This window comes from Chaetura pelagica, unplaced genomic scaffold (assembly GCF_000747805.2).
Source record: "Chaetura pelagica isolate M959 unplaced genomic scaffold, ChaPel_1.0 scaffold166, whole genome shotgun sequence".
Lineage (NCBI taxonomy): Eukaryota > Metazoa > Chordata > Aves > Apodiformes > Apodidae > Chaetura > Chaetura pelagica.
Genome location: NW_009953758.1, coordinates 4505530 through 4533449, shown reverse-complemented (window position 1 = coordinate 4533449; position 27920 = coordinate 4505530). Strand labels below are relative to the sequence as shown.

The 27920-nt window shown below is 44.7% G+C and overlaps 1 protein-coding gene across 1 annotated transcript in view; it reads left to right on the top strand.

The window, feature by feature from the left end:
• Positions 1 to 27920, top strand: part of PAX2 (paired box 2) — a 49525-nt gene that overhangs the window by 8684 nt on the left and 12921 nt on the right. Inside the window, exons 3-4 of the mRNA XM_010000823.1 lie at positions 15663 to 15838; positions 17696 to 17822. Of these exons, the coding sequence (XP_009999125.1) occupies positions 15663 to 15838; positions 17696 to 17822 (303 nt within the window). The remainder of the gene's footprint in view (positions 1 to 15662; positions 15839 to 17695; positions 17823 to 27920) is intronic.

Genomic DNA, 27920 nt, shown 5'->3' with positions numbered 1-27920 from the left:
GTAGGGAAATACATTCGTTTTCCTATGCTGCCTGCATATGTTTGCAAAGAGTATGTGCGAGTCATTCCATTTGCCTGTATCACGGCACCTGATGTATGTTCATCTCTGGGCATATTAGGTATATTTCTGTTCTCCCAAAACTGTTGTGTTGTTGAAGACAACAGAGTGTATTTGGACAGCAGCAGGTGACACGACAGCACTACTGTCAGTGCTGTGGCTGTATTGTTTCATGCTGTGATTTCTTGTCACTACAGCTGATGTGTTTGCATTATGCTGTATGATTGCTTTATTGCAGGTCAGTCATAGTGACACCAGAGGCACATGCATTTACATTGCTTCAGGTGCTCACTCCATGTTTCAACCATCACACGTAGTTGTGGGGTGTGCACCCAGCAGTTTATGGCTGTGCACATGGGGTGAGCAGTTTCTGTAGTGTTTCACACTCTGACAGTGTCTTTCTCTTCTTTTCCCTGGGACTGTGTTGTTTCATGCAGTGTGGCTGAGTTTCCAAGGGCTATCAGCCTGCAGCAATGGTGTATCACTGCAAACAGCAGTGGTCATGGGGGATCTCCAGGCTCATTGGGTCTGTATATGCAAGTGTAGGTAACATTTCAATTCGAGACAAAAATGTAAATTGAAGAGGGAGTTTATTCTCAGCAGCCACTCAGCTATCCCTCCTGAGGGTCTTTGGCTACCAAAACTCCTAGGAGGACATAAGAAAGGCACCTGCTCCTCATCCTGCACCTCTCTAAATAAACTGTAGGAGGATGGTCAGATAACTGAGAGTACGTGTGGAAAAAGAGAGGAGGGGAAAACTGGATAAAGGGCAATGAATAAGCAGCACAGCACTGTCAGAAATGTGGGCTGCTGCACCACGAATCTGGAGGTCAGTCTTTAAGCAAGAGAGGCAGTATGTGTGTGTGTGTGTCTGCACACACCCTGAGAACTTGTGGGGTACACATTGCCCAGGAGGACTTCAGGTAAGGGAGAGTTAAACGCTTACATCACAGAAAGCAGTTTGGACAGAAATCTGCAGCTACTAAAGCTTATAGTGCTGCTCAGTTGGGCAGGGTTTGGTACTATCTGAAGACAAGCTGGTCTGGCTTCAGCTTATTTGTGTGTGTCTCTGCTTGTGTATTTGTGTCTCTAGGAATGCACAACTGTTTGTTTACTGTATTTCTGTGTTAGGATTACTGGTTTCTACTTATCTGTGCTTGTATACTGGGGTGAGTGGCAGGCTGGACCCGTATTTTTGTGCATGCCTATGGAGACCTGGAAAATGTGAATGTTAAGCTGTGTATAACATTGCCTAGCAGGAGTATGCATGTTGTGGATCATATGGATGTCTGGGCATGTATGGCTCAGCGTTAGTGCTATGTATTCCTATGAATGCCAGATATTTGTATTCACATTTTGAGCATATATGTGAATGTTGTATATTTGTATGTATATTCTGTGTGTATGTGTTGCTACATACTTGGACTATTACTGTATCTTTGTGGTGTGGTTATGAATATGGAGCCTGTTAGTGCTGTACACTTCTGTATACAGTTTGTACAGATGTGTATTTGCATTGGGGTTATATATTTGTGTGTATGTTTTGTGTATGTATATATATATATGTATTGGTTGTTCTTGCCTGCGTGAAGGCTGTTTATTTATGCAAATAGTTTGTATTTCTTTATATGATTTAATTTTGTATATATGAATTTAAGGAAACTCCTTTGACTTCCAGGTTTTTGTTTAGTTAATGTACATTTTTGTAAGTTATTTGTTTATTCAGAAATTACATTTAATTGACATGGACCTGCAGTAGTACCTCCTTGTGTCCCGGTTTGCATTCTTGTGTCTTTAAATGTTATTGGCTACATTTTGTGAGTCTTACTTATGGTTAAAGCTTTTCTTTAAGTTTATATGTGTGAGTGCTGGGCATGTGTGCTTGTCTGACTGCTTATGGGTATTTAGTTTGTGCTTAGATCTTCTCCTTCCAGTTTTTGACTCATTCCTGGGAGGGGTTATTGCAGCATATGTGTCAGCAGGAGTCAGAGAGCTGCAACTCGTCCCCATGTCTCTGTCTGCTCCGTGTGTCCCCCTGTGCAGAGCCTGCTCCCTAGTTTTGCTGGTGCCTGTCTCTCTCTGGATCTTCTTGCTGACTTTGCTCACTCTGGATGAGTTGTGCACTGTTTCTGCCTGCATTCAGGGAGATGACTGTTACATTTTTTCATGGACTGAAAGAGTATGGGAGTCATGGTGCCTGGATCCACAAGGATCCTAGGATAATGACAGAATAAACTGCAAAAAGGATCAGAAATAGCTGGCAAAGTACAGGCAAATGGTGTTTTTAGAGGGTTGTTGGTGATGCAGCAATGGGACATGAGATGAGTATAACAGTAGATCAGGGTGCAAATGGCAGTGGGAGATGGAGAAGACACTGTTTTGGGATCAAGTAGCATGGCAATAAGACATAAGGGCAATACTGCTATGGAATCCAGGTGGCACTGAGGGACAGCAGGAATCAAGGTGACATGATGATGACCCAGGCTGGTCTATCAGAACAGGGAGGGCTGGGAGACCTCCATCAAGAATCAGTTGAATAGATCAAAGGGGAACAGAAGGAGCAGGGTGAAGATCTGAGACAATTCAATGGACCTGTATAGTGGCTGTAGGAGCCAGGTCACTGGCAGTGTGGGACACAGAGTGTCTCCATGAGGAGATCAGTTGCATCCTGATGTGAAGAGCTGGGGCAGCCTGTTAGCAGAGTCTGTTTGCATCACAGTGATGGACAGCAGGGATAACACAGTGATGACATCAGATGATGGACATATCCTGTGATGGTAGCCATGGACCATAGGGACTGTGTAGGCAGGGGCACTATTCCCAGTTGCTGGAAAAACAAAGAACCTAACAGGCAGTAAAACAAAAACAAAGGAGACTTGGAAGCACCTGACAGCCCTAATTCATCACAGCCCAAGATTTTTTTCCCCCTCATGTTCCCATTATATTTGTTTGTAAAAGTGGAAATCAATTTTGAAGGTAATTTTCTGGAAAGAATGGAAGGGAGGTGGGAGGGCCGGATAAGGCAGAGATGGCAAGAAGAAAAAAAAATTTAGGCCAGGCACAGCCCAGGGGCAGCTCTTGGCAAGGTGAAAGAAAATTGCATATTCAATCTCCATCCATGAATCTCCCTTGCTGCTGCCCGCCTCCTGCTTGAAAACAATGAAGGCTTTCTCCCCTACGCTGCACAACGCCTGAGTATCAGCGCTCACTTTAACTTCAGGGTCATTAATTCACCTGATTATTGCAGGAGAAGAGCAGGTTGCAGAGGCATCCATTCTAAAAAGCCCTGCCTTAGCTCATCTTTTGATTAGTTTGGGGTGGGGGGAGTTGAGATAATGTGTTGTTTTGGACCCAGTTTAAAATGGGAGGGGTCGAAGGGGGAGTGGAGGGAGGTAGAGGTGGAAAGGAAAAGATGTGGCCTGGCTTGTTGTGGAAGGGAGGGTCAGAAAGCAGTCATTGAGTCCCTCTTCTGTGTTGTTATTGCAAATTAAAAGTAGCATGTTCCACTCTGTAGCTATCTTTCAGGGAGGGGAGGGGCATGGGTGTATGTTGGCGTGGGGATGGGAGGGGGATCTTATCATTGCTTCTTCAGCAGCCCAGCGTAGTGTCACCCTGCGAGGTGACATTTGAATTTACAATTCCGCTGAGAAAAGCCATTAATTCACAAATTAACATTTCTCCCTCTCTCTAGCTCTCTCTCTCTTCCTCTCTCTCTCTCTCTCACATGGATGTGCAAGCAATTGAAAAGACAAAGGAAATAGCCTTAAGGAAGAGACTTTACTGCTACTCTGTCTGTGCAGAGATTGCTACTACTGCTTCTAGATAGATAAACCAATTACCTGAGCTACTCTGTTCATGGCAGCCTGCTATTGCCTCCTTTTGTAGAGCTGAATCCTTTGCGGGATTACACTGAGTGTATCTCATTAATGTAAACCAGCACGATGCTGGGCACTGTCCCTGATGCATCGTGCCAGAGCTCCTTGCTCTGAGTGGAAGTGGGAACTGGGAGAGGAGTCAAGAGCAGAGGTGATGGCAGGCACGATGTATTTCCTAATTCATAGGGACCAGGCCACATAGAGAACCTTCTCAGAATACCTGTCCTGAGCTTAGAGGCAACAAGGGCTTCTTCCCGTTTGCGGAGGAGATTGTGTGATGCTCACCCTGATCTCTTCCCTGTCCTGGGGAGCACTGAGAGCACTGCACAAGAAGTCTCGTGTCGGCACCAGGTGTGGGCACCCCCTTGCAGCTCCATTCTCAGTGTTACCCTGAGTTTCCTCCAGGTGTAGAAATGTGTAGAGATGACAGGCCAATGCAGAGGTATGAAAACTATGTTTACACAGCTGTAGGCAGATGTAGCTGATTGCACCCAGGAGCTAACTGCCTCACAGAGGTACACAACAAACCTCAGAATAATAAGCAAAAATGAGCACTCTAGTTTATGGACTGAGAGGGCTCCACTGAAAGCCAGTCAGTGATACCTGTGGAGATGTTTCTGTCAAAGACAAACACTGGACACTACTTCCACACAGTTCCCAGCCCTCTTCTGATTCCCTTTTGTTGCTTTCTCCTGCCATGCTCTTTCTCACATGCTTACTTCTGCTATCGCTGCTGCTATGGATGCTTGGACAGCACGTGTGTACAGTAGAGACAGATGTCTAGGCACTCAGCTGCACACTGAAGCTCATATCTATGACACTAGCAGCCTGCCTTGCATACTCACACCCCTGCAGGCATGGCTTCTTGACATCTGCTCTGGTGAGGTCCCTTTTAGTGGCTCCAAGCCTGCCTGCTGGGGTGCACATTGGCAGGCAGCTTTCTGAGCACCTTCTGCAGACAACCTTGTAGAAACATGCCTACCTACCTCTGCCCTTTAGCCTGGTCACACACCTAGGTATGTTTTTTTGGGGGAAAAAATATCCTACCAGCATGGTTTACATAAAGACTCTCACGTTAGTCTTTGTTGACCAAGCTTCCTACCTATATATAGCATTGGACAGAAATCTTCACCAACAGGTTTGTCACCCCTTAACAGTGTGGTAGGCCCTATTCAAGCCATTCTCCTAACTTTCATAAGAGGCAGACTCTTGCAGGGGACAGTTATTCAGATAAAAGGAAAACGGATCAGAACTGCTGTTTCTGGAAGCCTGGTCTCCATGTGCTCAGTATGTGGATCATGTGCCTTTCTTTGGCATTGCCTTGGCTCCTTAAATCTTCCTAAAAACTTATCCTCTTGAGAGGAGCATCTCTGACATTCCCTGTGCCCCACACCGTGCACAGCCAGGGAGCAGCATCCCGCAGCCAGCGCTGGAAGACAGATCAGGACCAGCGGAGGAATCGGCAGGCAGTGCCAGTAATTCAAACCATCCTGACCGTTCAGTGAACCCGAACCTGCTGACCTTGACAGCAGAGACAGCAGCGGCCTCAGGAATCCCAACCTTTAGAGAGGCATTCGGGGAGGATGGCTCCTGCTCTCTCCCTTTCTGTCTCTCTCTCTTTTCAGTCACATCCCAGCAGCTAAGGGAGCCCAACAGTCAATCCTCAGTGCACCAATTAGCTACTAATTTGGCTATGTCTGCACTCCCAACTCCACGTCGATGTAATTTTAAGCATTGCTTGTTGTTCATAGATGGAAATAATTCCTATAGAGAGGTGTCTTCTTGTGCTAAAGGAAAACACTATGCACCTTGTTCTCAGTCAGAGCCGAAGAGAACCCCCCCTGCTCCCAAAATGGGGCCTGCTGCTGTTTGGAAGGAAAGCAGGAGCTCTGTGCTTCCCTAAGCGATAGCATCAGATCCTTGGGCCTTGTTTCAGAGGATCCCAGGGGGAAGCAACAAGATCTCACCAAGTGATTAGCCTGTGAGAATCCTGTCCGCACAGATGAGGGACAGGGAGGTGACTAGAGTGGAAGGGAGAGAGAGAAAAAAACAGTGTACTTCATCTTGCCACAAGAACTTGCATTAAAGAAAAAGGCAGTCTGTGAACATTTTAAGACCCTCCCAGGGACTATCAGATTTCCTCCACTACCTGTGTGGCTGCCAAGGAAGACCTGAAATGAACAGCATTTTGTGCCGGCCTGAAGAGGCTAGGCTAAGCTTTAAGACCTTGCATATGAAGGACAGTAGATGGCCTGGAAAAAGCAGATATAGATATCCATCTACAGAGGTATAGCAGACATGGCTGGCTGTCTTCTGTTTGCCTCCATCCATAATTCTTTGAAGGTGATTTTTCCGTGCATCAATCAGATAAAATAAAGGACACTTTGAATAGTGTCAAATGCAATTAATGCTTATTTTAAGGCCCTTTAAAATGTCAAAGTTTTATCAAGGAGCCTAAAAATAATGCCTAGATCCACATTTCTCCTTTGCATTTCCTTCATGTGTCCAAACTTCCTACTGCTTACACTCCATTAAGTTCAAGGTACAAAGTCTTCCCACACAGGTCAACAACTACAGGAAAACACAGAGGAACACAGTGCTAGAACAGGAGCTAGGTCATGGCTACTATTGTTTCCATTTGGATGTGGTGTGGATCAGGATTTCTTTCTTTCACTGGCTCTGACTTTCCTGGGAGCTCAGAGGTGTTATTCTGCTTTTAAGCTAGGGGATCTGCACCAGAACAGGCTTGAAGGCATCTGGTTAGTGCTTAATGAGGTGGTTATTGAGTATGAAATGTCCATCAAGTCTTCTCAGATGCTTTAGAAAAAACGGTTACCAAGGACAGGTACATTTCCATGCTTGGTTTACCAACAGAGCTGATGGGTTTTGGTTTGACTTTTGGCATCTAGTGTGGGATGAGGTGGGCCTTGAACACAAGAGTTGACCTTGCAAGCAGAACAGAACTATCCTACCCTTTGTGACAACTTTACTAAATCCCAGCAAGTTAAAAAATACCCCACTAGCTAATCTTCAAAGATATTTACGGCTTTTCTCTACACAAGTCCTCTCTTGTCTGTGAAACTGATTGCTACCCATGACTGGCCCCCTTCTAGTTTGGGGACTGCTTCTTGCCATTTGGAACATCTCTCCAACACACGTCTTACAGAGGTTGTATTACTATAGGATCCTTCATGTATCAGTAAGGGCCTTTACGTGAGTTCACACAGAAAGATTCCAAATTACTCTACTAATGATTTACATTTATTATAGTCATAAGCATTCAAAAGGAGAGTTTGCATGGTGACAGTCCAAACAGATTGCAGTATATCACAAGCCTGTAGCTCTTTCATTGCATGGCATTTTGCAATTACCAATCCTGTATAATATTGTTTATTAACCTTCCCATTCTGAAGATCTCATTTACTACTGAAATGTGGCTGGCTCTTGGGTGGACCATGGCAGATGTTGAACAATAGAGAGCATCAACAGTGAGATTTTGCTGTGCCATGTCCAAATGAAACCACAAGAGAGTTAAGATATGCTGTGGGTAATCACTCAGGCTGGATTTTGTTCAGGACAGCCAGGTTAATGTCTGCACTCTTGCAAAAAAATGCCATGGGAATTTTAATGACTCTGAGTGATTGGAGGCTTTGTTTTATGGCATGTCAAAAAATGGCAGCTCTAAAAACACTCTGCTTGAGCGCTGGTTTAGTGCTGACTCAGAAAAGCTTCCAATAACATGATTCGCTAGCATCTGGCTCAGGGGCAGGCACAGCCTTCTTGACTTGTGAGGTTAAGGTAAAAGTGGGTAGCAGGGGAAAAGAAGGAGAAACAAAAGGAAGGAAAAGTTTAGAGCAAGGGAAATGAGAAGGAAAGGAGGTATTAAGAGTCATGTTAATGGGGGACCAAGGCCATGGAATCCAGCAGACTAAAGAGGAATTGATATTTTCTAGCCTGTGCATTAGAGGAGTCCATGACCTGATCCAGATCTGCTGAGCCTTAGTGCTGGTGGCCTCTCAGGTGCCAGTGTGCTCCTCTGCAATCTCAGGGATGGGACTGGATAGGGACAGCCCAGCTCTGTTCTCTCTCCCTTGTCTCTAGCAGTCCTGATAGCACTGTTGATTTGCATGTCAGGCAAAGCACTGCTTCAGGAAAAAAAACCCCTCTGAGTGTGGCAGTGTCAGCGCTCGCTGTTGTTCGACAGTGTAAAATTAAATTAATAAAGCCCCCAACACAGGAAAACATAACAGGAAATTAATGGCCTTTACTGTCGCTCTGATGCAGTCATTTGCAACCCTGCTTTCCGCACCAAAGACTTCATAAATGCAAGCAGTTTCTCTAAACAAGCATAGTTAGGGCTGCATGTGATGTAATTTCTTGTGTTGCTTCTGTCTTTTGGAGCTAACAAAAGCCTCCCTTTTTTATGTGCTCACCAAGGGGGATCCTGCCATGGAGTAGCTCCCCAACAAATGCGCTTAGGTAGACAAGAGGAGGGAGCTAGGTCATGCTGACGGTGCTAAGAACATCATCTGCCCTGGCAGAGGAAACAGCACAGCTCCTGGTGCCTTGCTTTCCTGCGGCAGCAGCTCTCTGCAAGGGCTCTGCACTGAAGGCAAAGTTGTGGACACCACCACAGCATAAATCAGGATAACCCCTCTGATAAATTTCAGGATGTGTAAATCAGTATAACCACGGAATGCGAGGGACTTACAGACTTACACTAACTAGAGGAGCTGGCCTGCTGTGTGATAGTGCTGCTTGCTACTCAGCCAACATAAACATAGTGAGTGTACTGGGCCCTGGAGGCAGCTGCACTTCTATCTGGCTAACAGTCAAGCCTAATAGTGCTAGTAAGAGATATTGGACCCACACACTGACCCTTGTTACAACAGTATAAATCCCCAGTGCCTCTTCTGGGGTAAGGGAATTTTGCAACAACTTGACTGAGAACAGAATATGTCCACTCACCTCCAGCATTCCCAAAGGTCACAAAGCTTTACTGATGCTCACATAGAAGTCAGCAGCTTTGACTACCAGGCTAACATGCCTCATCTGCAGTCCCACACATGCTGTAGTACATGTTGGCCACACGTCTGAGGCAGCTGCTTGCAGCCTAACACCTGGAGAGGCCTTTACTGGTGTGTTCAGTAAGGCTGGATGTGCTGATTATTACTATCTAAGGCACAAGGCTAAGTCTGTACAGACTTGGTTTCCCTGATACTCTGGGAAGACTTTGCAACCATACACTTAGATGCTGTGGTAAATACATATGATTTTCATAGGCATACACACACTCACTTCCTTAAATGCACATTTGCATGCTCCCATGATAATCCAAGACAGATCCAAGTACACACTTCATTACACATTTGCACACACAATTCATTTAATTTACATTCTCATTGAGCATTGCCATTTTGCTCATGTAAGCCCTGCATTAAAGCTGCACTTCTAGCCCTTCTCCATCTGAGATATTCTGTCATACACAACCCCTTGTGCTAAAAGCATTGCAGCCCCCCAGCTGTCAGGTACTGGCAGAAGGGATGATAACATCCCTTCTCTATGCACTGCTGGACCTTGCCTGCCCCATGTTCTGTCATCTCCATTCTGCACTCACTTCAGGTCCTTTTCACCTGAATTTGAGATTCATCTTTCTCCCCATCAGTTCAGTCATCACAATCAAAGCTCTGAAAATCAGTGCAGCACTACTATGTGCTGAAATACAGAACTGACCCACTTAGATTATGCCTTCTTTCGTGCTGCCCAAAAGGCTGCAAAAATTCTTCTGGGAGGAAATGTAAAGCAAATGTTACGTTCTTCCTTTTCCAAACTTGACTGAGTAAGGCAAGAAAGTTACACAGGGGGAAAGATTGCCAGACTGGGGTTGTGAGTCCTTTCTCTTGTCCCCGTTGTGAGAAGTACAGTATTAGTTTAATAATAATTGAGGATGCAAACAGAGTCTGTAGAGACATCATGACTGCCAGATTGGGTCAGCTTGTGCAGACCAGGACACCAGTACCAGACACTTCTGATCATTCGAAAACACGTGTGATCCAATCCTTCAGCTGAGGCCTTTGTCGCTGATCTCTCCCTTGGCTGGGGATCAGCTCAGATGCAGACACAGGAGGTCTGCTATTCCCAGGAAGAGCCCGAAGCCAGGGTTTGAAGCCCGGGTCTGAGAACACTGGGCTCCTTCCTGGCCCTGCGCCGGAGGCAGCAGGAGGGTCTGTGCAGGGCTGGCTGCCGTGAATGACAAGTGCTGCCTATCGATCGCGTTCTGAACTCGGCCCAGCCGATAGAAGGTAATTAATGACTCCATTTGCCTCAGTACCGAGGAGAACAATTGAGTTTGAAACTGCAACAACTGGCAGTGTGGGGAAAGGCCCCCCGGGATGTCCTGGAAAGCTGCCTGACAGGCCTGAGCTGCACGGGAACATGGGAACACATCAGAGGGGGAAAAAAGAGAAGGGAAATCGGATAAAGGGAAAGAACAGTCTTAACACAAAGGGTGACTCGGAAAAGGGCGACACATGCAGCACTGCGTGTCTGGAGAGTGGGACAGGGCTGCTCTGGGTTAAGCAACCCAGCAGGGACAGTGACAAAAGCAGGCTGCAGGAGAGGACAAGGTTGCCTCAGTGGGGCAGAGGGATGGCACTTCAGCAGCTGGCTCAGCACTGCAGATGTGTTTCCCTCAGAGGCTCTGACAATAAGATGGGTTCTGCTGTGTCACCTGGCTGGCAGTTCTCATGCCAGTCACATTCGCTTTTATTATGACTGTGATTTTTATTGGTAGTGCTGTGAAGCCCCAGCTTAGATGAGGGCCCTGTGAGGCAGCAGGCAGACATTATATGGAGGGGGTAATAGCTCCAGCCCCAAAACAGAACAGTATCTCCATGTTTGTGTCCCAGCTGCACAGCTTCTCATGACCCTCCTACAGGTTTCTGTGTCACAAAGGTCTTCCTGTGTCAGCAGTACTTTTGAATAGGCAGTGCTAGTTTAATGGTTGAGCTTGATCCCAAAGGTCTTTTCCAACCAAAACAATTCTCTGAGTATGTAAATTATTTGTTGAGATGGCCATGTCCCACCCTGAGCAAGGGTGCTCTCTGTCAGCTGTCGCCAGGGAAGTAACTGTATTATGCTGCTTTGTCCTACTTGTATATTATGGTGTCTTTGTGGCTTCCAGACCTGGGAATCTCTTTCTGTTTTGTAGCTATTAAGTGGGCATATTCCCTGTGTCAGATGTAGTTAAAGTTGTTCCTGTGTGCTCTGGCACAGCATTTCCTTGTTATATGTCAGGATACTTCTGTGACACCTGTGGAGCATTTCTGCGTCTTGTGTTGAAGGTTTACACTGAACATTGGCTGTGTATGTTCCCTCAGCAGCCCCTCAGGAAGCAAGATGTTTCCCATCACATGTGCAAGGCCAGTTCTGATCACAGTGACAGCAACTGTGTACTCTTGTGAGAGACACAGTGACCAAGGCCATGGTTCACCTCTGAGGCTGCCTAAGATCCTACTGATTTAAGAGAGGCGTGCCTGTGTCACAGTACCACAGAATTTCCCTCACCAGTAAAAAGGTGATGGCACTTTCTAATGGTAAGGCAGTGCAGTTACCTAGGTGGCATCTGCAGACTCATCCTGCAGGTGAAGCCTTGCTTCACCATGGCATCCTTTTTCAAAAGCTGTTTTTTTTAGCAAATCCCCATTCCTTAAAAGCTTTTACTCCTAGCACTTCATCAGTTGAAGTGACTGTTGCCCACCACAGTGCCATTCCTCATGGGATCTGCTAGTCTTTCTCAACCAAAATTTTCCCAATGACCCCTCCCTTTGCTTTTACCCGCAGCCCTCTGATGGACCCCATCTCTTCCCTAAAGACCTCCCTGCTCCTTACTGCCACATCTGCTCATACCCAATTGTCAGCTCCCATGCTTTCTGTATTACAGTATTTGAGGCTTTTCCTTATAGTCCAGCCCACAGAGTCATATGCCTAGAACAGAACTGCAACTTGATTTAAAACCAGAGATAAGTGTCTGTCCCTTGAAATTTCAGGAAAGAAAGCAAAACACATCCTCTATAGGTTTTGACACCAGAAAACAAGCACAGGGGATTTACAATCCTTTGGTTTTGAAGAAAATACAGTGATCCATGACTGTGAATGTCTCAGTGTTAGCAATACAAGACATATAAATCTGTCTTTCAAGATCATCTCCATGAAACTTTCTCCTCTTCATAAGTAAAAACCATATGCACAGCTCATATTATTGTTCTGTCAAGTTTGGGATTTGTGTGCCTTACCATTACGTCCAGTACTACTGCAAGCTGTTTAGACAAGGTCCACCTCGAAGTAGCCTACAGACCTCTGTCAAAAGTTTATTTTCTTCTCTAGATTTTAAAGTCTAGGCCATGGCAGAGTGCCCCTGCCCTGCCATGTCCAGAACTCCCACCTGAACCAAAGCACAGCCTTTCTCCTTACAACTTTTCCACCTCTCCCTATCTGTTTGCTTGTTTTGATCATTCTGATTTCTTCTCTAATCCCATTCCTTCCCTTTCTCCTCCCTTCATGCTTTTCTTTCATTTCCCACTGACTATACAGGTCCTTTCTTACCAGCTGGTCCTGAGTTTCCCAAATACACGTATGCACTTAGGTGCACACACACACACTGGCACAAATAAATAAATAAATAAATAAAAAGGTCAGTGAGCAGAGCAGCAATAACCCCTAAAACAGTACTATCAGAGGGACATGATTGATCAATTGAATTCCATAGCGGCTGAAAAATGTGGGATTAAGTAGTGTATTATACGCACAATGAGTTGAGGCATGATGTTCATTTCAAGTTCATTTCGCCAGCCCTCTGCCACCAGATCAGGCAATCAATAGGGGCAGCAGATATCATATATCACCTCTCTCTGTGCTGGAGAGAGAGCACCATAATCTCTCGCAAATTTAGAGTGACAGATTTGTCAAGATCTGAAGGGGCCCTGAATAAATGAAGGAAAAGAGACTCCTACAGTGACTTGGGAAAGCTGTGGTTTCAGCTCCCTCACACAAAGGCGCGCCCTGTGCACACGCGGGAGACACGCATGCACAGAGCTCTGCAGGCAGGCAGGCATTGCAAATACATGTGCATGGGTGCACTAACCTGTGCAACCCCCCAGGGCAACTCACAAAGGGTAAGATCCAGTTTAATAAGCATCAATGGAAGTTTTACTGTGTATGTGAACACCTGCTCACTTACACCAAACACCACACACAATGTAGGGCTGCCATCCTAGACAAACGGTTGCTAAGGCATGTAGGGTGATGCAGAATCTACAGAATACCAACATAATGATCTACTGCAAAAATATCCATGTGTATTAGCATCATGGTGTGCAGAGTCACGCACACTGACTGACACGTGGAAAAATCCTCAAAGGCAAACAGCTTCATAGGCTGCAAGTGGGTTGAGACAAGTGCTGATACAGAAACACATAATTTTTTCAAAGCCTGGACCCAGGAGTTTCGTGCCAGCTTTCTGCAGGGAGGAACAGAGAGAAGTAACTACTGGAATTGGGAGCATGAGCCTTGAGCTAGCCCAGTCATCCTCAAAGCCACTCCCTGCAGGAACGGCCCAGTCCATCTAAAACATGAAGACTGCACTGACACACACAGCATGCAGTCCACCAAAGCCAGTCTGCTTTGTTTTCTTAGTCAAATCTGTCATGAACTCCAGCTTTTGGGAACCTGAGAATTTTCCCTTGTGCGAATAAGCCCAAGGAGAAGAGAAAAGGCCAGGAATCAGTGCCAGTAAACAGCTCTGCTTTGGCTAGGGGTGGAAAAGAAAGAGAGATAAGGGGCTGCATGAGGAAAGGCTGCTGGCTGGGACAAATCAATATGTAATATTTTCTATGGTCTTGCGAGTGGTACAGTACTACGTTACTGTATATAATGTACTATTGATTATATCATATCGTATAATCACCTATAAACGGATATATCTCATAGCCAGAAGGCAGCAGGATCAGTTATAACTCTGGGCCACCAGTTGGGCGTTAACTGTGCCAGGAAAATACCCATCTTGGTACCATCCATGAGCTAAAAGATGAAGCAGTGGAGTGGCCTGGTGTTGGCTGTTGCAGAGTGAATGTCACTCCAGGCTTCTGGAAGCTTTGCCTGCCCATGGACGTACTCACAATGGAGGAGGGAGAAGGTCTATAACAGATCCCTTAAGCAGTTTCTTGAAAGACAGCAAGTTTCTGAAATTCACAGACTGGAAGCCATCAAGAAAGTGTGAAGTATGAGGAATAATAGTGAAAAAAAATGGAAGGTAATCACAGTGCAAGAGAACTTGATCTTACATTAGATGGGGTGATGAGACAGTTAGGCTTGTTTCTGATGGAGCCCAGTAAGCAGAGATTCAGCATGGAGGGTATGAAGTTACATCAGCATGGATGAGACAGGGGATTATAACTATTCTCACCAAAATTAGGCTGAGAGGTGACAGCAGAAAGATACTCAGCACAGTTGGAGAAGATTATAATGAGCAGACTTGCCTCCAATGAGATGAAGGATTATGACAAAGGAAGATTCACTTCAGCTAGGACAGGAGGTTATAACAGACAGACTCACCTTGGATGTGACAGATGCTAATAGCAGGAGACTCACTCAATTCAGATAAAAAGGGGTTATGACCGAGACAAATGCACCTCATTTGAATTGGAGCATAACAGGGGGAAAAAAACCCAACCCAAACAGGTGGGTGATAAGATTGTTTACCACAAAAAAGACTCACTTTGGATGGGGCAGGGCATTTATAATGGACTCAGTTCAGAGGGGTTGAATAGGCTGTAAGAGACATGGGATGGCACAACAGAGATAGAGGCAGCAAGAACATGGCAGGAGACACTGCAGTGAGATTGGATTATATCAGAGAGCTGTTGCAGGGACAGAGATGCACTTCTGGTGATACTTCTACCAGAAAAAGGCTTTTTTCTTAGTAAGAATAAAAGAATACCAGGAAGACTGATGCCCACTGAGTAGGACTAGGTTTTGTAATACAGTAATTCATTCTGGATAGTAAGAGGGAGCAACACAGATAAAGATTCAGTTTTGGAGGGAGTTTTATAACAGATATAGGGATTGTGATAAATCATGAGCTACACACAGAAGAATGGGACAGAGATCGTAACAGAAGCCACAGGACAAGATCAGATGAGAAGGAAATTATAACAGCGATACAACTTCTACTTGGAAGGGGGAGCTACAACAGAGCTGACTCCCTTCCAAGCTGTAAGAGAGCCCTTTCTCCATGCCAGGCTTCCTCAGCTCTCTCCAATACAGGTCCATCCTCAGCACTCTGGTTTCTCTGTGAGCTGCCTCTCCAGTAGCCTTCTAGCGATGCTAATCGCTGTGCTTTGCTCCCATTTTATGCTCAGCAATGGAGATTTGGCAATTTTTAACCCTGAAAATCAGCGGAACCGAAACTCATCTCTGAGCCAAGCACCATTCTCCACAGTATCACTCACCCTGGGCAGGAGAGTCCCATGGAGCTCACATGAGCAGCCCGGCCACTCCAGCAGACAGAAGGGGGCTTCTCTCTGGTCCTCACAGCCTCCCCTTCCCATGGGAGTGGCACAGCTCCTGGGGTGGAGGGCCCTGCTCTTTCCCACTCTGTCCTTGTCCTGCATCCCTTGCTAATCTGAGCCAGGGTGGTGCTAACTCCCTGTTTTCTCTGTCTGTGCCCTGCAGATGTATCCGAGGGCTCAGTTCCCAATGGAGATTCCCAGAGCAGCGTGGACAGTTTGCGGAAGCACCTTCGTGGCGACACTTTCACCCAGCAGCAGCTGGAGGCTTTAGATCGAGTTTTTGAGCGTCCTTCTTACCCTGACGTCTTTCAAACATCAGAGCACATCAAATCTGAGCAGGTGAGGGCCCAGCCTGATCATGGGGACCCACAGGTGCCCATAGGATGATGGCAGGGAGATTCCCTTAGTGAAAGTGAAATCACTCTCACCTTCTTCACCCCTTGTTCACGTTGACCTGTATTGTACATACATCACCTTTATATTTTACAGCACTTTCTAGCTGAAAATGTATCACTGTGCTGATGCACATGTATACACCTGCTCTACCTCCCGTGAACTTGCCGTATACAGGCACACTGTGCTGTCCTTAAAACCTCATGTCTGCCTTTCCCTCTGTACACACACATGCAGATATGTGGGCACGTTTTTGCCATGAACACACAAACACTGCCGTGCATGTTTGCTGGCGCACAGCACTGCATGGGAACTCCTGCACTCTCAGATCATGCCGGTGCCCAGCAAGCCACAGGGGCGGGCTTTAATGAAGCATTTTCCTTCATGGTCCAAAGCTGAGACTTTATTCCCGTCTCCAACCTAGTTTTCTGCACTTCTGCAGCTCTGGCCCCCCTTCCCCTTCCTCCCCCAGTCCCCTGGCCTTTTATCCCAAAAGCTGTTTGTCTTAATAAAATGAAAATCAAAAGTCTTTTTAAACCGCCCCAAGCCATAAACCAACAAAGGAAGAGAAGGAGAGGCTGGCTGTGGACTCCCTTCATCCCAGAGTCCCTGGGTTTATTACAATGAATAACCTTTATTTACTTTCATTAGACTATTAAGCACCAGCACAGTCATTTTTCCCCCTGAAACTCTGAGCAGGGCCCATAAAGCAAATCCGAAGCCTAATTGAGTTCATTTTAATTTCTCTCCGATCACAGCGAATTACTCTGGTGATAAATCAGGGGGCAGGCTCACCCCCAGTAGAAGGCCTAATTTGCAGCTAATTACAAAACTGATTTCTACAGGAAGATCAATACGAGAAGGAATTGGAAATGACTAGGCAGTCCTAGCCAAGCAGGGACAGGGGTGGGGAGGGGGCAGCAAGCAGGGAGCCCGCTGGAGGAGGGGGAGATGTGAGGAGGGGGCTGGGAAAGCGCATGGAAAAAAACAGAGCAGAAAGAGCAGAAAATCAGTTTTAATTTAACGTAATATTAATCAGAGCAACTTTTCCTGCTGTTTTGTAGCCTTCCTGGTTTCTCCAGCTAGTGCGTCTGGTCCGGAGGCTACCACAATAAAAAGGCAATTACCAGAGCCTTTCGGACAGGACACCCTTTCAGATTCAATGGCTCTCCCCCTCCCACCCTTCTGTTAGCCATGTGGCTCCCCCCTCCCCAATTTCATACCCCAGTGCACAGAGTGACAGAGGCAGGGGATGAGGCTTCTTTGTTTGTTTTTAAAGAGCTAGGACAGAGGTAACAGTGGAGAGGAGGCAAATGACTCAGCAGAGACCCTGGCTACAGAGGGCCAACACTGGCTGCTTGCTACAGTCTGCCTGTCTTAGTCATGTCACTGCAGTCCTCTGCCCCAGCTGTCCTTGTCACCAGGGCAAACACCTCCCACCTCTGCTCAGCCAAGAGGAGGGGACATGGATTTCCCCTTTCTTCTCCCCTGGGCTGGCACAGGCAGCCATCCTCATCCCCACAGAACTGAACCAAGGCTCAGTAATACCACAGGTAAGGGGCCAGATCCCACACCTGGCCTCGCTCCTCTTCCCTTTCACAGCAGCACACAGGCACCTGGGATAGCTCATCCTAGGAACCCCCCCACAACCTTCTTGTCACTTCATCTTCTCCATTTCCTCCTCCTCCTTCTCTTCCATCTGTGCAGGGGTTTGCATCTCTCCTCTTCCTCCCTCCCATCTGTACACCCTTCCCTTTCTCCCCGCACATCAATAGCAAGCTGTCTCTCTCCTCTCTTCCCCAGGGTAATGAGTACTCCCTCCCAGCTCTGACCCCAGGTCTCGATGAAGTCAAATCAAGTCTATCCACCTCTGCTAACCCAGACCTGGGGACAAATGTGTCAGGACCCCAGACGTACCCTGTGGTGACCGGTAAGCTGCCTGACCAAACAGCAGAACCAAGCTTTTTATTTATTTCCCTCATCACCATTAGCTTCTGCTTTTTCTGCTAATGCAAGATATCCCTCTGTGGCAAACATGGAAAGAGAGAGAAAGACTGTGGAGGACATAAGGGCTCAAGAGAAGCTTGACATTGAAGACTATTGGCAGTTTTGGGTACACTTAGAGGTGCCCAGATGTGACTCAAAGGCAGACAAACCCGGGCATGAATCAAGAATATTTATGCCCAGATGGGGCTTAGGGATGGATGTTGGTGGACAACTATGTCCAAATACTCACTGCCATTTTTTCCTTTGTGTCTGAGAACAAGAGGGTTGTGGCTTACCCATGATCTGCACTTGGTTTTCTTGGGGAGAAATAATAATTGAAGTTCTATTCAGCCCCCCTGTGGAAGGGGATTTTCAAACTAAATACTGAGGTCTGCTGAACTGTGACTGCTAAACTCCCTCTTCCTTAAGCCCATGAGTCTCTAACAGCAGCTGGCAAAAGAAATTTGTTCACGGTCTCTCCCCTTCCCTCACCACTGGGCATATTAAACTCAAGTGTGATGGGGTCAGGAGGAAATGGGAGCAAGTGCAAGACCAGAGTGAAAGCAGATGTACAGAAGCAGGAGGCAATTTCTACAGCAGCTGCTCCACAGAAATTTCTTTGCTGGTGGCACATGCAGAACCTGAGCAGCACAGGGTTGTCCTGGGTCCACAGGGCACACCATCCTGATGCTAGTGTTACACTGCCTGCCCTGTGCATGTCTACAGCCATAAGGAGATATTCTGGCTTTAGTTGCCACTGGTCTCTGCTCATACAGCTGCCACAGATTTGCACATTTCCTCCTGGGTAGCTAAAGCAGCTGGCAAGGCCTGAGTCACTTGCTCCTGTTTTGCTATATCACCCCTTCCCTACAGCTTCTTTAGCCTCGCTAGAAAACTTGCCATGTAAGTTGAGAAATAAAGCATGACAAAGAGATGTAAGTCCTGTTAGCAAGGGAAGGACCTGTTGCCTCTTGGCCAGAAAGCTGGTCTCTGATGGCACAGAATCAAGAGCTTTGGAGTCTGTATCTCAACTTTTTGTTGCAGGAGCCCCAGCTAATAGCCCCTGAGGCCAAAGCATTTCACGGCTGGGGAAGGCAGTCTTTGCTTCTTCAGCAAACACTGAGCAACAGTGAATTTTGCCTTTTGGCTACCAGGAATTTTGGGACAGGTTAGGATTAGTAACAGTTACCCCAAATATAGAGGAGATTGGGTGTGAGGTCTGCAAAATGTCATGGAGAACCAAGGGGAGGCAAACTGCATATTTAGAGAGCATCTAGTAAGAGTGACATCCCCAGACTCTTTTAATGGCTGTGACTGCTACCAGGCTTGATCCAGGATCCTTGTAGCCATGCAGTTTCTTAGCCAACCAGAAAAAAAATGGCTCAGCTGTGTCAAAATTTTTCCACCTTTCTTTGCATTTGCATATGCAAGACAAAACTAAGCTGGTGTCCATCTACCATTTAGCAGATCTACATCTTTTACAGGAAAACTTTCCGGTGTTTGGGGGACAAAGCCAGTAGGAGAGCAATACTGTCCTTACTTCATGGAAGGCAGATCCCCACAGTTGGATGTAAACACAAGCGACCTAAAATCAGAATTTAAGATTCAAGGGGGCCATTAAAATAATTAATTTTAGACCTTCAGCCTAAGTGAAGGTGGTGCATTCCAGCTTGTTAATAGAAGAGCAAAATTCCCAAAGGCTGGGGACACAGCATAAGCTGTGGACATGTCTCTCGCCAGGGGACATCAAGAGGCAGATTTGGCCTCACTGGAAAGACTGTGGGCTGAGGCAGAAAATCTTCATGTCCTCCCCAACTTTGTGCCATCCCCATTCTGTTCCCTGCAACACTCCCAGCTTAGCTCGAGAACATCCTCATCTGATCCATCTGGATCCAAGAGTGAGAAAAGTTCATTTCAGACCCAGCTTGACACTCCCAGGTGGCAACTTAACACTAACATCTCAATCTGTATGCGACATTTCAATCAGTGCAGAGTAACAAAAGCAGAACTATTAGCGTTGGGAGATGTTCACTGGTGGTAATGATGGGGAAACTCAGAAACTGGAAATGAAAAGGGAAAAAAAAACCCTTAACACCCTGAAGGGCAGCAGGGGAAAAGGGGTGGAGAATTTTTCCTCTACACTTAGGCCAGGATCCAATGTTTGGATTAATGGTGCCATTACCCAAGAAAGGACTTCAGATAATGCTCATTCTTAAAATGTTTTTGCTGGCAATTAAATGGTTGCAATTATTGATCTTCATTGATCTGGTGTTCTCAATTTGCATAATCTATTAAAGATGAATGATTCATTATATGTTTGCTATGGAGCTTGGCAACCCTTTCAGGAAGGACCAAAGAGGTGAGGAAGTCAGTGCTGCCTCCTCATCTACCCCAGCTAGGAAATTTTGGAAGAGGCTGGGAGCAGGCAGTTTTATTTGGTATCACTGAGATCCCTCTCCCAAGAAGGGATATTGAAATAACAGCAAGTACTGAACTGCTGGCTGCCTGTTTTGCTTATACAGTGCCATCTTTAAATACCTCTTTGCTCTTGTCTCAGGGCAATCTGTGAACCCAGGTGACAGCTGAAACAAATGTGAAACAAATCTACCCATGCAGGGTGCAAACTCATTGTGCAGTCACTTCAAGACAGAAGATTTAGCTCCAGTCTTGAAGAACATCTCCCAATCTCAGTCTTTCCAGAGAGAAAAAAGTATCACTAGCTCTTCCCAAGCCAAAGTTATCTGGCACTGGATTCTTGCTCTTTCTGAAGACTTCAGAGAAAGTCCTTCTCATCTGGCTCATGACTAGCTTTTCTCAGCAAGCTTTCTCAGCTCACACCATTCTGAGATAACACCCCTCCAAAAACCATCAAAACATTAACAATATATAACTGCCTACAATCTTGAAATGTAGTGAGATAGTTAAGTACTGTTGTTACTGAAGTCCCTTTAGCTGTCTGTAAACTTCTGCAAATTGAAGAGCTAGAATGCTGCAAAACAGGCAGCCTCCTCCCCAAAGTGCAGGAAGGCCTTTCCCAAGTCTTGGGCTTCAAATACACAGCTTAGCATCACAGGTACATACAGCACAGCCTCACCTAGTACCGTGAATATCAAAGCTCCCTTTCAGACAGTTATTCTATCCAACACATCCTAGATGGTCCAAAGCAAGTAAACAAAACCATTTTCTTCCAATGGAGTAGACAGGTCATCCTTATTTCTCCCAATTAAGTATCTGCAAGGAATTTTCATGAACAAGCTGACAGGTAGGGGCTAGCTGAGCACTAGGTGATGAAATATGCTTCCAATGTCCTTCATACAGAACAGATAATGTAGGAATTCTCAACTGCATTGTGAAGTAACAGAGAGAGAAAGCTGTTAAGAGCTGCCTGAGAATACCACCTCATCCTATCATTCACACACAGGCCAGTGGACCAGCTATATCTTGCTTTGATGTTGCATGGACATCACAGCCAGAGTGGCATAGGTACATGACAGTGTCTTGGACAGTATCTTTGGATACCAGTCAGATTTCCTAGAAGCAAAGATCCAAGCTTGACCATACCAAGATAAGGTGAGAATATGCTGAACACCAAGAGCAGAATTCTGTCGTTCAGAGATTTTCTACTTTTTTTTCTACTGAAGACAGACAGGAGCCTAAGGAGATTAATGTAAACCTGTATAGGGCTAAGTAAACATTGGAAACCTCAATAGCTTTCTTTTATTCAGTAGTTTCCATAGATCTTTGAGTTTGGAAGGTGCTCAGTAGTTAATGTCCAAAAGATGAGTGGAGGAGAACCACTTTTGTACTAGCAAAAGGAGTACTTTAAAAGCACAAGGTTGTTCACAGAAGCCTTGCATCCCTTGAGAAAAAAGGTTAAGATCCTTCTTTAAGCTCGATCAGAAGTCATGTCTTTTGGAATAGGCATGCATTAAAGAAGTAAGGTATCTTCAAACATGTTTCTGAGTTCTGGGGACATGGGTTAATAGTTTGGGAGAAGAGGCCTTTCCAACTCAATTATCTAGCTCAGAAGTTACTGAATAGAGAGGCAGCACTATGGGAAATAAAACAATGGATTTTTCATGTAAGATTTGAAACTTGCTTATTAGAAGACTACTAAAGTACTAAATAGATCATAAAATTACATTAAGGGTAAAGAAAAACTTCCCTTAATTAAATTCTGGCAGTTACAACTGAATAGACCTTGTTTGTCAGCCCACTGCCATCAGTGAGATCTATGAAGAAAAGTAAAGGTAAAAGAAAAGGCCAAGAAAAACACTTCAGCAACTTCCTCCACTGACTGAAATGGGAGTTTGTGTCCCCTTCTCTTCCTGTGAGGATGTTTCTGAATGTTTCTGTGCTGTTGATAGGCTAGCACATATCAACAGGAATAAGTAAATTTTATAATCATAATCACCCAACAAAATAGCTAATATGTTCTATGTAGAAACTGTTTCCTTCTCTCTGGGAAATTAATTTTTCCTTAAAGGAAAAAGTGTCATACAGGGTGTAAAGTCCTAATGACAACACATGATGTGTCAAACAAAGGCACTAAAAAACCACAAACAGCATCAATCTCACTTTCCTCCAGACCTACCCTCTCTGGCATAGGGTCAGATTTTTTTTCCAGTCTAAGTTATTTTTTTTAATTCCGAGGTGAATATATGTAAAAATATTGTAGAGTTACAGATATATAGGCTACTTGCTATGTCTTAAATACATACAAAAATAGTACTTAAACAGCATCTGATTTCTATGAAAGTTGTCAATAAAGTTATATACTAAGCATGCAGAAATCACTGGCTAGACATCTGGATCAAAATTTTTCCTGAAATTATAAACAATCTCTCAAGAACTTTAGCCTCCTGAAAGATGAGAAGATATTATTTCCTTCCTTTCAGCTTAGTGAGTGGACTGAAGAGAATTTTGTTCAGTTCAATAACCAAGTCATTCAAAACTAAGAAACAAGCTAGGATTTGAAAAAGCAGGAACATTTGTTTTCCTCTGTCATTGAGTGAATTAAACTTGGTGTGAAAGGATGAGATCTATTAGTTCTAAAATCAGGTTCTAAAATCAGTTCAATTTCCTCCTTTTATATATATCCTTTCCTTTGTTTAATAAATCATTTTTAATGCAAAACCTGCTTAGAAAAGCTTGCTTTTTCTGTTCTAGTATATTTAGGAAGTCAGGGAACTTGTGGTCATTTTATTTAATTAGCATGAATAATTACAAATACTGTTTTAATTTAATTCTAATGTCTATCCAAATATAACTTGACACAGATCACAAGTAAAAAGTTAATAATCTAATAAAATAGTAATATAGACTCATCGTTCACTATTTTCTCATATAATAATATGTAAAGACAAATTAGATTAAACAACATAATTGCTTAAATAAATGTGCACAGATGCAGTTAATCTACTTAGCAAAAATTGAAATGACCACATTTAGTGTAAATTTTTAATTTGTCAAAATATTTGTTGCCACCCATACAATTCAACCTTTTAGAAAACATCCTCATAGGGTAAAACAAGTCAATCGAGCTTGCTGTTTTGAATCATGATTAAAACTGACCATTACATTCAGTTGTACTTGTGTAGGCATGCTGAGAGGGGGGAGCATTTCCTTCTGCTTTTACTTGTTTACACTGGTGAAAATTTCCTGTCTTCTTCTAACCCACTTTAGCCTTTGACACCAACAAGCAATGGTTCTGGTCAGGGCTTGACTTAGCTGACTTACAAGAACCTCTTCAACAAATTGCTAGGGACCCCAGATTGGTTTTGGTGGCAGCAAATGTTGCAGCCACAGCATCATGGCTGCAGGCACCAGCAGTCAAGCAGCCTGCTGGGCACATCTCTGGATGCCCCAATGCCCTGAAAATGGAACATGATGATCATTCATGTGGCTGCTACAAGGTTGTTAATATCCTGCCTCATCAGAACCAAGAAGGTATTTTCTGTGAGCAAGCCTCCCTTCCTCTATTTAAGATGAGGAACTGGCAAAAGCAGAAGCCCATAGGACCTCCAAATTTCATCAACTGTTTCCCATCCCTAAGAAGAGATAGTATCTTCTTATCTAGTCAAGGAATTTGGAAAGGCAAAAGGTGTTACTACTCTTCTCCAGGACCAAATGGCTGAGGGTGATAGATGGTCAGATGAATAATCCCTGCAACTGACAGGAATAGCAGGGGGAAAAGGAATCACAAACTATTTCTATGCAGCCAATGGAAGTTTCACTGGCAATAACTTTGTGATGCTGAAAAAGGCACCTCATGGGCTTGAAAGGCATAGTGAGGTGAGCAACCCTAAAATGGATGGACCCGAAATAAAGGATGTCTCCACCTTTTTGAAATTAGCATTTAAGTGAACAATAGCAGTGAATGACAATGTCATGTAATGACCATAGCAGTAAATTGGCATTCCCAGTCTGATTTCCCTCAGAAAGAAGACAGCATTACAGGCTGCCACACTTTATATGCTGCCAGACGATTATATTGTTTTCCCAACAATTCAGTTTTTGCCTTTTCTTCTTAGGCTAAAGGATGAATACAATAAGTATGGCTGTAACATTTTTCTGATGTAGATTTGCCCACTGAAAGCAAAGAGTGCTTTATATCTCAGCTAAGCACCACCTGTCAGCAGGTGTTAATAACTTTTTATCTTCATCAGTTGTACTGGTTTTAACCAGCTCAGCTGCTTGTACAATTGAAATTGCCCACTGCAGTCTTTGAGATCTTACAGCAATCTTTGGCCCTTCTTTGTAGGTTCAGGATTGCTGTGGGCTACCCAGGAAGATCTATGCTATCTTATGTTCAGTAGAATATCACAGAATCACAGAATGTTAAGGCTGGAACGGTCCTTGAAAGATCATCTAGTCCAACTCCCCTGCCAGAACAGAATCCCCTAGAGTAGGTCACACAAGAAGGAATCCAGGTGGGTTTTGAATTTCTCCAGAGGAGAAGACACCATAACCTCTCTGTGCAGCCTGTTCCAGGGCTCTGTCACTCTCAGAGTGAAAAAGGTTTTCCATATGTTTACGTGGAACCTTCTATGCTCCAGTTTGCACCCACTGCCCCTTGTCCTATCACTGGATATCACTGAGAAGAGCCTGGCTCTGTCCTCCTGACACTCACCCTTAACATATTTGTAAACATTGATGAGGTCACCCCTCAGTCTCCTCTTCTCCAAGCTAAAGAGACCCAGCTCCCTCAGCCTTTCCTCATAAGGGAGATGTTCCACTCCATCTTTGTGGCTCTGCGCTGGACTCTTTCAAGCAGTTCCCTGTCCTTGTACTGAGGGGGCCAGAACTGGACATAATACTTCAGATGCGGCCTTACCAAGGCAGAATAGGGGGGGAGGAGAACCTCTCTTGACCTACTAACCACACCCTTTCTAATACACCCCAGGATGTCATTGGCTTTCTTGGCTACAAGGGCACATTGCTGGCTCATGGTCATCCTCCTGTCCACCAGGGCCCCCAGGTGCCTTTCCCCTATGCTACTCTCCAACAGGTCATTGTGATAAAAACTTGGAGGCACTTATAATGAGGACTGTGTGAGAAACTAATGTGTTCTAAATACATTTCCCAGCACATGTTTCAAAAGCATCTTGTTTAAGAGTTAACAATCAAGTCCCAACCCACCAAGAAATAGCACATTCTACACTTTAAGGCAGGAAGTGATTGCCCAACCTGATCGGCTGGGACTCAAGAAAAGGGCCAATATGAACTCCACTGAACTCCTGTGTGTGTTCAGTGCACAAGCTGCACATCTTTTTTTTTCCCCCAAGACTTTAAAGCACATCTTTCTTCATCAGCTCCATCTGCAAACAATTGTACTTACAGGCACAAGAAGCTCACTTCAGTGGAGTTCTCAAGTGGCTAACACTAACAACTTCAAAGAGTAAGTCCAGATTATGGGTCTACTGGAAGCTCCATGTTTTACTCCGAATGAAGAGTATAAAACTTACTCTCTCCAAAGTAACATAAAAAGTTGATAGATCGGTTTACTTGGAAAGTTAATTAAAGCAGATATAAAATCTAGGTTTATAAAATTCAGTTTTATAAAAAAAATGGGGCAAATGGATTTCAGAACTTAACAGCAGTGATATCACAATAGTTTTGACTCTCAAGGGAAAACAATCCCAGGTTGTTTCTTAAGATGTATTTCAACAACCCACAAGTAAATATGGCTAAGAACTTGCTACCTGATCATGAACATAGACCTGAACATGGAAGGCTCATGTTCCTCCAGTAAGCAGGAATACAAAGAGAAGACAAGAAAGATACAACTAGAAGCAGATTAGTCTTTGCATACTTTTCAGTTGCTCTAGCAAAGGTCTGTTACAATCATGGAGAAGGATAAAGAAATCACAATGAACTTAAACTTCAGTGGTGGTTCTTCTAACACAACAGAAAGCAAAAGTAAAAGGTATGCTGTGTTGGTCCAGTTTGGTCCTTTGCATGACTTACAGAATTTCTTAGGCAGGATTCTTACGTGGGATAAAGAGCTATGTGATTCCACTGGCTGCAGTGTAAGCTCACCAGTTTATAAACGCAGAGGACCCAGGCCCATTCTGTTTGCCACAATTAAACCTTTCTAAGGAATGGAGAACACAAAAACAGAAAGAGATGTTTCAACGGTGGGTACAAGCATAGGATTCAAAACACTTGAGATAAACCTCAGCTTTGACACAGGGTTTCTACATGAACATGTATACACCTTCTCTGGGCTCAGTTCCTCACAGGTAAAACAGCAATCCCTAAGGGATGCTGTAACAATATGTGTTCTAAAGAGTGGGACACTGGGGTCATAGAAATATTTGATAGAGACCCCAGGAAAAGTTGAAGAGCACTACACGTTGTCAAGATGGTAAGCAGTGTTATTAAGTGGGTGTGTACAAGCTACCCCTTATGCAGGGACGTGCCATCTTGATATTCTTCACTTACTGAAAAGGAGCAGTGGATGCAGGTCACTTATCCTTCAGGAAGCTAGCAATGAAAAACAAGCAGCTTATCTAGTCCTGCATCCCTTCCCTTTGGCAGCAGAGAGCACAATAAAAGCTGAGATGAGTCTCTGTGGGAACCCAAAGCTGTGAATCTTCCTCTCGCCTTGTCTGGCCAAAATCCCCTCATTCTCAGGGGGAATTTAGGCCAGAGATCACCAGTTCCAGCTCTCTGCCAGAATAATAGAGGAGAGGGCTAGAAAGGAAGAAAAACAGCCATAACTCAGCAATTACAGTTAGAGAGGTGCAGAAGATGCAGAAAATATGTAGTACTCTGCTAAGTTTCCAGCTATATCCCCACCCTGCTTAACTCTTTCAGATTTCCCCCACCATGACACTGGTTGGTATTTTTTGTTGCTTATAAACAAGGATATTGTATGCCATTTAGAAGAGGAAGTGGCCTAGAACAGGAATAGATTTCTGCCATTTCTTGGGGTTGCAAACTCATTCTGCCCCTTACTTGATTACAGGTCAGTATTCCAGCCTTAGGAATGAAACACTGGCAGATACCTTGGGGTTCCCAGGTGCAGCGTTATAGAGGCACAGCCCCTGAGACACAGAGGCCAGCCAGTATGGCATTGCTCCACAGCTTGCTGGAATTAGCAGGACTTGGGATAGGAAGGGGCAAGTTCTCCATCACAAATACAAAAGAATTAGTGAGTGGAGAAAATCAGAAGTGAAAACAAAAAAGGCACAGCTGAAATTTTAGGTGGTTAAAATGAAAAATGGGACCATGCCATTCACAGCTGGATAGATCGATCAATCAATTGATCTCGTCTACCCTGACACACTTTGGAGCTATTATTCACTGCTGGGGCAATTATTCCAGCATAGCAGTGGCAGGAGTTATATCGGAGACAGAATTCAGGTGCTTTTAGTCAGGGGAGAGTTGGACAACAAAGGAGTAAAAATTGGTAAAAGCCATCCACCAGTAAAGATACATGGGATATAAGTTATGTCTGTGCAGTGGCAGACCATAGAGGGAATGATAGACTGATAGATAAATAGACACATAAAAGTCTGCATTTTTGTTGTGCAAT